Source organism: Xiphophorus maculatus, chromosome 5 (genome assembly GCF_002775205.1).
Source record: "Xiphophorus maculatus strain JP 163 A chromosome 5, X_maculatus-5.0-male, whole genome shotgun sequence".
Taxonomy (NCBI): domain Eukaryota; kingdom Metazoa; phylum Chordata; class Actinopteri; order Cyprinodontiformes; family Poeciliidae; genus Xiphophorus; species Xiphophorus maculatus.
In genome coordinates this window covers 16,697,482-16,706,998 of record NC_036447.1, presented here as the reverse complement: position 1 = coordinate 16,706,998, position 9,517 = coordinate 16,697,482, and the positions used below count along the sequence as shown (strand labels likewise).

The window sequence follows — 9,517 nt, the reverse complement described above, 5'->3', positions numbered from 1 at the left end:
TTTCTAATTATTTCTCTTTCAAAAAAACTCCAGTTGCTTCAAATTGTGTTGGTTTTATTTTAAAGGGCTTTAAATGTTGTTTAAAATGTAAATATCTTCCCTGTAAAGACATCTGTTCATGTCTGAATGTTCTTGGCTAAAGATGTTTGAACTCTGTTTAGGTTTAGAAAAGCCTTTTTCTTGAAAAATGTCTACAAATGCCAAGTCTTTTGGGCGGGATCACAGATTAGCCACTTTTTTCACAGTAAACTTTAAAACCTCCTCTTGAAGTAAAACAAACTCACCACCACCCTGGAGGTGATGGTGAGAGAAAATAAGTATCTATGCGTATGTAAAACTGGATTTGTAAACCGTCTGAGTCTGTTTGTGTGTAACTTTGGATATTTATGTGAGCAAAACCTGATTTGTGAACTGAAAAACATTTTCTGCATGAATTTTTAAATGCGTTTTCAAATGCACACACACCAATATCTAAAAATGATCAATACAAAATAAATTAACACGCACAGTTACAAATTACACAAATAATAACATTTGAGAGATATTTTTTTATCTTCAGTCTCACAAATGTGATAATTATGAATTCAAGAAGGTTCTTCCACATGCAAATGATATTAAATTCATGTGCACAAATTGCCTAACACGCACAGACTAAGCGACACGTACGTAGAGATAAAATGCAAGTGTGTGAGGTTTTTTGAAACTCATGTGACACTCAAACAGACTTAGACAACTTATAAAAATCCAGAATGAAAAACAGAGGTAAACCATAAGCACAGCCCTGAAATACCTGTCTGTATAACCCAATCTACTTTTCTGTACTGATAAACACTTATCTTAGTTTAATTTTTGCTTCTTTTTTTCTCATCTTTGTTCTGTTTAATTTAAACTTGTGACTGCAGTTCCTCTGCTGAAGTGTATTTTACAAATCCAGCACATGAAAAATCCAGTTTCTATTCTTCTTTTGAAATGACAAACAAGATGTAATGAATCAACAAACAACCTCTGCAACTTTTCCACAACAGAAACAAGAGTTTTGTTTTATTTACAGTGCTCTGCTAAAACATATGCACACATGAATCTATTTGCATTAAATCATAATCTACCAGTAAACATCAATCTATTTCCCCACCATATTTGCAAGGTTAAACTGTATATTTCTCTCCCAGAATGGCCTAAAATTTTGCTTCGAAAAGTATCCCCAACCCATAATGCTGCACCACCATGTTTCACTGTTTGCAAGGAGGGGGGGTTGCCAGTTAACTCTTATAATAAAGTCAACTGCACCAGATGCAAACAAGTGCAGTATTTTATGTCTTCTTTTTTGTTTTTGCACTGTTCTGTTACTTTCCTCCCACTACTCAATTATGTATTGCTTTGTGGTGCTCTGTCACATAAAGTACATTGACATTTGTAGTTGTAACTTCACAAAAGTCGAAAAGTTAGAGTGTTTTCTTGTTGTTGTTGTTTTGCATCAACAGTTCGTTTAGTAATCACTTCTTTGTATCTGGCTTTTGAACTTTCAGAGAGAAATCTGAAACTGGGCATCCCTGAGTGATGCAGCCCAGAGAAATAATGTCTACATGTGAGGAGAAATATGAAGCTAAGTTTTCAGGAATGACCCCTCCGCTAGCTTCTATCTGAAGAGATGGGAACTCGTTCTTCAGGTCTCGCGCTGCAACATGAAGCTCCTGCAAAGCAGAAATGTGGAAATAGACGCTTGTTAGTTTTGCAGTTAAAGTTTTATTCCTTGAACTTCTGAGTTTTGAAATGCCTTACCTGTGGCTGAAAGTTGTCCAACATGATTATGTCTGCTCCAGCTGCGGCTGCCTCTCTTCCTTCCGCTGTGGAGCAGCACTCAACCTCGATCTTACTGCTGAAGCCACACACTGAGCGCGCCACTTTCACGACCTGAGAAAAAAACAGAATTCTAAGTTTGTCTTTTGCAGAAGTAAGAGAACAACGCCTGAACTCTGCACATCTGTCAGTCAGGTGGGGATCACTGGTTATTTTCACATTACAAAAAAGGACATGTCTTAACATTACTGCTTTATCATTGTCACCATGTCAAGTGTGATTTGAGCGATAGGCTCTTGCAACATTTCAAAAACTCTATAAAACGATGCAATGAGAAACAATGGTCACATTGCGACCGTTAAGACAGACCAGAGGTTGTTTTATTGTGAGGAAACAAAATAGATGTTAAACAAGGAGGTAAAATTTGACTTTAAGACCATGCAAACTCCCAAATAAGTTTAACCTTTCACCAAACATTGCATGGATGTCACTGAGAGACGTTAAAGAAGGCATTGGTTTAAAGAATGACATTGCTAATAGATTCCAATGTGCCACATTTTTGTGCTTTTCTCTCTATTTTTAAATTCAGACTTGTTCTGGTGAGCTGAATGTAAGAACACTGCATTTTTTAGATAAAAAAAAACAAGTTGATGACTGTACATAAGAACATGATTCAAAGTGCCTTTCTTGATTAAAACTTAAAGAATGCATAGTGACTGATCACGTCAATGTTAGGAAAGCAGAACCTGACTTAGTTCTGTGCATCTCAAAAGAAGATCTTTCACTCTGTTTATGTGCTTTGTAGATTCTGCAGACATTTATAGTCATCATTGCCCTGGATCCCCAGCATTGTAACTGGCATAAGACACGATCCATCATGTCTTATGGATCATCACAGTTATGTTGTAGATTAAACATACCTGGATGAACCATTCGCAGTTAAAACACTCCATCTGATTTTGTTTTATTCCGTAGGAAAAGTCTGTCAGATTAGATGTGGCTATTTGACCAAAGTGATTCTTAATAACTATGACCGAAATTATATAGAGCTTAGCAATCCTTTTAAATCTAAGTGAAATGTGAATGTCGTAGCAGTTCCTCTATTAGTTTTCTGCTAGAGCTGCATTATGTCCAAAATGACATAATGCTTCTTCTTCTTTTTTTCAGTTTGAAAACAATGTGTTTCAATTTGTTCTACATAACGCATAAAAGAAGTCAATTCCAATACATTTGTTTTGCAAATTAAGTGTAATGTAACCATATTTTTCTAGATTAGTTTTCATATCTGATTAAGAGTTGTCAGCAAGTGAACAAAAAAAAGTTCTACTGGACTTTATCTGCTACCTGTGAATTTTCACACAGTAGACTGAAAGCAGGAACTTTTTTTTTACCCCTCCAGGGGGTCTTTTGTGGGCTCTAGTGTCCCTTATATGAAAGTAGGCTGACAAAAAAGGGGGAAGACATGGGGCAAATATTGCCAGGTCCGGGAGTCGAACCCGGCCACGTCGAGGACTCAAGGCCTCCAAACATGGGTTTTCGCTATCCCCTACGCCACCATGGCACGCCGAAAGCAGGAACTTTGAAGAACTTATAATTGCAGAAACTTGATAACTTGAGCCAGCTGACGATTTATACACAATTTGTAATCACAACTACCTGGAGATAGAACTGCTGTTGGTATCATAGGAAAACATTAAAAACTGTCCTATTTGTGCAATTGTGGATATTTCATATCCTATTGAACCAATTAACAAGACATCATCATCATCAAGTTTATTTGTATAAAACATTTCAGCAACAAAGCGATTCAAAGTGCTTCATGTGATAAAAACAAAGCAAAATAAACAAAGAAAGAAACATTACACTGCAGTGGCAAAATAAAGAAAATTAATGAAAATTTGGACTGTTCCCATCATAAAGGTTTTTGCAGAACCAGTGCACAGAAGACTGCTGAATGGTGGCATGGAGATCATTTATTTTAAAAAAAACTGAAGCACCTTGGAACAGAGCATGAGATGAAAATGAACAGAACAGAGGATCTGGCAACAACAACTCAAAAAAGAAAACAGGTGAGTGGTACAACTGACAGGTGTGTTCAATGGGACTAACTGCAGAGACAAAGCAACATGAGAACCTGGCAGACTAATGATGAAAGCTGTGACAAGGAAAGATGCAGGGAAACTGAGATAGACACTGAAGGTGAACTATGACCAAATAGGAACTGGAATCAAAGGGAGAACCAGGTCTAAGAAAAATGAATGATACATAAGAAGCGAAGTACGAAGAAACTAATTTGGGTCATTTGGGTTTGCGTAATAAATGCTTGCTCACAGTCACAGACAGCACCACCTATTTCCACGAAACTCCTTCTGGGAGTTGCAGGTTTCTGCCTCACAGAGTACCCGTCCCCCACACCTCGCCCACTCAGCTCCTTCAGACTAGCATCAGCAGTGATTGGAAAACCCCTGGTGGATCGGCACATCTGCTGAGCTCAGCATGCAAACTACTTCTCAGTTCAGTTCTCCTAAGAACTGTTGTTAAAGGAATAATGGAAAAGCAATGTTGCAATGATGTGCTGAAAGTCAGAATGTCAGAAAGAGCAGAAGTTTCTTAAAGGGCAGAAGTTTCTTAAAGAAACAGAGCCTGAATTTCAAGGTGTCAGATTCGGAAATAAATATTTTGGTCATGTTTGATATGTGCAGTATTTTTTACTCTGATAAGAATGACACTTTAAAGCACCATTTATTTACGTAATTAAGTAAGTTAGTTAATGGAAGTAACTAAGTTACTTGATTAAGTTACAATCAAGTAACTGTGCCAGTTACTGTGCCAAATGGCAGTGTGCCATTTTACAAGCTGTGCCATTTTACAAGCTGTGTCATTTTACTGTGCCATTTTACAAGCTGTGTCATTTTACTGTGCCATTTTACAAGCTGTGTCATTTTACAAGCTGTAAAATGGCACAGTGCCAATGTAAAATGGCACCATGGATTATACCTATTACTGCCCTTTTAAGTTTATCACAGACAGTTTTGAAAAGCAGAACAAGAAGGGCTTATTTTGAATGGTTTCCAAGATTCTTCTCTTTAAAAAACATAATGTCAACATAAACTATGTTTTCAAAAGTTCATCTGAATAAATCATAGAATCAATGTTTGTTCGGAATGAGAAACCAAACCATATTCTAAACACAAACACCTCATGCCTAAGTGTCAAACATCATGATGGAGGTGTGATGAGTTGGGCTTTTATGAACCCACACAACCTGGTCGCAGGTCGTGTGGTGAGCAAATCATTGTGCTCACGACTATACACAACCAGCAACCTTCTGACTGCAAATGTGAACCCATCTGCAAAACATCTAAAGGTTGTCTCAAACTAGATCACGTCAGGTTGCAAACACCGCTCCACATCTACAACAGGGTGGCTGAATCAAGGTGCTGGAATGACCTAGTCAAAGTAGAGACCAGCTGTTGCACAGAAATGATTGGATCCAATCATTTCCCTGTGGTGACATCTCCAGGTAGGCCTTTAGGAATGACTCCTACAGAAAATGACAACTGAAGCAAAGAGGCTTTCTTTTTGCAATGTCTGTACGTAAATAAATGGTGCTTTAAAGTGTCATTCTTATCAGAGTAACATTTTCAACATATATGTGTGTCTCAGATGGAGAGTGTCTCTCCAATTTGGAGAGGCATGCACTAGATAGAACCCCCCCCCCCCCCCAAAACAAAAAAAACCCTTGTGTATTTTATTTATCGTAGCTGGCCTCCTGGGGCACAGCGTGGTGCTGTGGGTCGGGCAGGAATCCCCTGTGCAGCAACTGGTCTTCAATGCAGCTGTCCTGGGTTTAATTTCCTCTTTTTCTCCCATGAAATAAAGACCTCTAGCTTTACAAAAAAACTCAGTAAGTATTGAAAATGAAGCCCTTATGTATGTCTGCATGGGACTCATCTGTATGTAAGTAAATAAAATATATTAGTATGAGAATAATCCTCCTTATTAAGATGTAATTCATGGTTAATTTCTGGTTGTAAAATTCTGAAACTAATTTTGTCTTGTGACTGTGGTAGTTATTTCCTAGTAAAGTTTTTCAACATTTTAGGTTGACTGGTTGTGGTTTCCTTTTTGAAAATGTTTTGGTTGTTTAGCAACATTTTAAACGCTTTTAAAATCATGTCATCTTGTATTGTGTTTTGTTGCTATAGAAACAGAAAATGTTATCTAACACTGTTTGTAGCTGGCAAAATCTGGTAGACTTGTGCCATCTGTTGTGCAGTGGCGCCCCCACAAAATTTTACATGCCTTTGTATGAACTGAAAATGCAAAGTTGTTGTGTTGTGATCATTTGAGCACCATCTTCCTGTTTGTTCATCTTGAACCACTGAATGTCTGCTGCAGCTGCCCACCTTTGTGATGCTCCCCGATGCCCAGACGTGGTTGTCCTTCAGCATCACCATCCCGCTCAGGTCCTGTCTGTGCATGGATATGCCGCCCACCAGCATGGCGTACTTCTCCACCAGCCTAAAGCCGGGGGTGGTCTTACGGGTGCCAGCCACTTCTCCGTGCCAGCCGGCAGACTTTGCCATCAGTTTGAGCTGAGAGCAGCGGGTGGCAATCCCCGAGGCACGACTCAGGCAGTTTAGAGCAGGGCGCTCCCCGAGGAGAAGGCATCTCGCTGGGCCCCTCACCACAGCAGTCACAGTGACAGCATCTGGACCTGCAGATGTTACAGAAAATGGGGAGAAGGAGGCACTCCATGTTTTTTTCGTTTCTGTACATTGGCATGTCAGGAACATTATTCTCTTTTTAATTTGACTCCTATCTGAATGCACAGTTTATCTTCTTTGTATCAGCAAATTACAATCAGCATTACATACACCTTATTACTGCTGAAACCAGTAGTTTATATACACCAAATAAAAAGACAGGTCTATGTTTGTTTTTTTCTCACTATCTGAAGTTAAATCAAACCAAACATCATTTGTTTTGGGTCAGTTAGAATTATCACAATTATTTCTATTTGCTAAATGCCACAATAATGAGAAAGAGAAATGTACCAGCTCCTCCTGCAGCAAAAAAGCTCCACAACAAGATGCTGTCATCCTCATGCTTCACTATGACGATGGCACAAGCATCCCTGCTTTTCCTCCAAATGTAAAGTTGGTCATTATGGCCAAACAGTTCCACTTTAATTATATCTGACCACAGGACTTCTCTTCATGTCTCCAAAATCAACGTTCTTTGTCCCTGTGTGCATTTGCAAACTGCAGTCTGTTTTATTGTGTTTTTTTTGGAGTAAAGGTTTCTTCCTTGCTGAGGGGCCTGTCAGCCCATATCGCTTCAGGACATGTTTCACTGTGGATGATGACACTGCTTTACAAGTCTTTGGCTTAAAACACACCCACCATTTTGCTTCCAATTAAGTCAAATGTGTCTGTTAACCTATCAGAAGTTTCCACAACCATAACATCATCATCTGGGCTACCTCATGTCTGTTTTGCAAGTAAAACATATAGTCGGAATAAAAGAATAACTTATTTGCATTTCTGGGGATTTGTACATATTTAAAGCTATTAATTTATGGCACTTTGCAACCTCTTTAAGTGAACATGTTACTGTACTGTTAGAAAGTGCAGTGTTGAAGAAGAAAAATTGTATTTAGCTTGTATTGCTAACTAAAGTAACCTGGTCACGCAGCATACCAATCAGCAAATCTCACTGTTTTCTGAACTTAGAACTGAAAAACTGTAAATTTATGGTTTGATGATTTATCCAAAATTCAACTTCAGAAGTAAAAGGAACAGAGCACAACTCTTTCCTGCTTCAGCATTTCACTTCTTCACAGTTAGCTTGTCTTTATTTATCTTGCAAATAATTAATATCCCTATGTACTGCTGAGGCAGTCTGTGTACCAACAATCTGACTTTCACCACAGTTTGACAAACATTAGTCTAAAGTTTTTTGGGAAAGCACTATAGCACATCTGTTTTATGGCTCCAAAAAGCCCATTTTAGCAATTAAACTACACACCTGACCTTCCTGCAACGTCCATCCAGCACTAGGCTAATTTAAAACATTCCTTTTGTTTCCATCATTCAGCAGAGATCCAACATTAAAATTTGTTTGGTTGTTTGAAATATTAAGATGTAACAAACATCAAGGTTTCAAGAAAAAGTAAAGTAAATAAAAAGATAATTGGAGCATTGTTCTCACCAAATGATTAGAGGTTTTATTTTATGTCAGAGTAGGTTTTGTGGTAATTTAGTTTACTGATGCTTACCGATCACCGCTCCTTCCTGGTATATCCAGTCCACTGTGCAGCCCACCTCAGTGAACACTGCTGTGAAGAAAGGGCTTCCTGCCAGCACGGTGTGTGGAGTTTTACACAACAACTTTGCCTCCACTTCCTCTGATCCCACGCAGGCTCCTGCCGGGTCAAAGTTCGGAGTGTCCTCTGCCAGCCACTCTCGTGCAAGCCGGGTCAGGGTATAATTTGGAATCGAATGGACAACTTGTGGTTTTGGTCCAGACATGCTACAAACCTGCATTTAAAAAAAATGTATGCTGTAATTTTCCGATCTTTTAATGAAAGTAGGAACCAAAATTAGGCCATGCATTGTCAAATAAACCTTTGTTGTCTAAGTGTGATTTTAAGTTTTCTAATGAATTGACACATTTTTCAGGTTTTAACTACTGATTCCTATTTTTATTCTTGTTTCCAATGGTGCAGCTGCAACAAGACTAGATTACACAAGAAGATGATCATGAGTGAGTAATGTCTCACAAGGTCCATTTAGACTCATCACCCTTCTGAGTCAAAAAATGAACTTTCGCTCAGTCTGCGACACAAAGCAACATGTTTAAAAGTTCTGCTTCCTTTGTGTTCTGTCATACTCTTAGCTCCAACCTAGAACACAAAGGAATAATACACAGTATACTAGGCTGGGACTGCAACAGCATGATAAATGCAAATGAGATGCATACCTTCTTGTCTCAGTGGCTCTCTGTGTCTGTAGATCCCAGGCTGCAGAGGGACAGAAGTGAGCACACATGGCCTCAAGCAAAATGTGGCATGGAATTTGACCCTGTGTCCATGTTGGAATGTTTACAGGCGCACTCAGAGGTCACACCACAGGATTAGCATTGATTGTTTTTATTGATTAACAGGCCTCTGAATACGGTTTTTGTTGCAGAGAAAATTCATTCTGATTTTACACAATCAAATCTGAAGCTTATTTTCCCCCAATGAGTTCTGTTTACTTAGATTTAGTTTGTATAATCTGACAAAAAATTGTAATCTAAAAGCCTTCTGCAGAGAATTTCACAAGATAAAATGCAGAGAAATACATTACACTACATTTTTGCTGCCGTAACCCGGTATTGTATTAAAATCATGCATATTCCATTTCACTTCAGTGCAGTTTATTAATATTAGTGGTGATTAACACAAATATAATCTCAACATTCAATAAAAGTCCAGTTTGACATTTTCACTACAGTCTGATTTTAACCTTATTGCCAGTTATCTATATGAAAACTCACAAATTGCTTGGATCTTTACTTTAATTTGAAAACCCATTATGAATAAACACAATGCAGAGGATAAAACACGAGTTTCCTTTAAGAGGAGAGCCGAACTCGGCCTCGACAGGAAGAAACCCCCAGCAGAACCAGACGCAGGATGAGCCATGGGCTGCAGTGAGAACAGGAAGGAGGC

At 38.6% G+C, this 9,517-nt stretch overlaps 1 protein-coding gene across 1 annotated transcript; it reads right to left on the bottom strand.

The window, feature by feature from the left end:
* Positions 1 to 1,006: 1,006 nt before the first annotated feature.
* Positions 1,007 to 8,865, bottom strand: qprt (quinolinate phosphoribosyltransferase). The gene is made up of 5 exons (XM_023333315.1): positions 8,785 to 8,865; positions 8,081 to 8,342; positions 6,207 to 6,517; positions 1,780 to 1,911; positions 1,007 to 1,691 (listed from the first exon to the last, which is right to left on the bottom strand). Exons 2-5 carry the CDS (start codon positions 8,331 to 8,333, stop codon positions 1,494 to 1,496), a joined length of 894 nt encoding a protein of 297 aa, XP_023189083.1. The 5' UTR covers positions 8,334 to 8,342; positions 8,785 to 8,865; the 3' UTR covers positions 1,007 to 1,493.
* Positions 8,866 to 9,517: the final 652 nt, after the last annotated feature.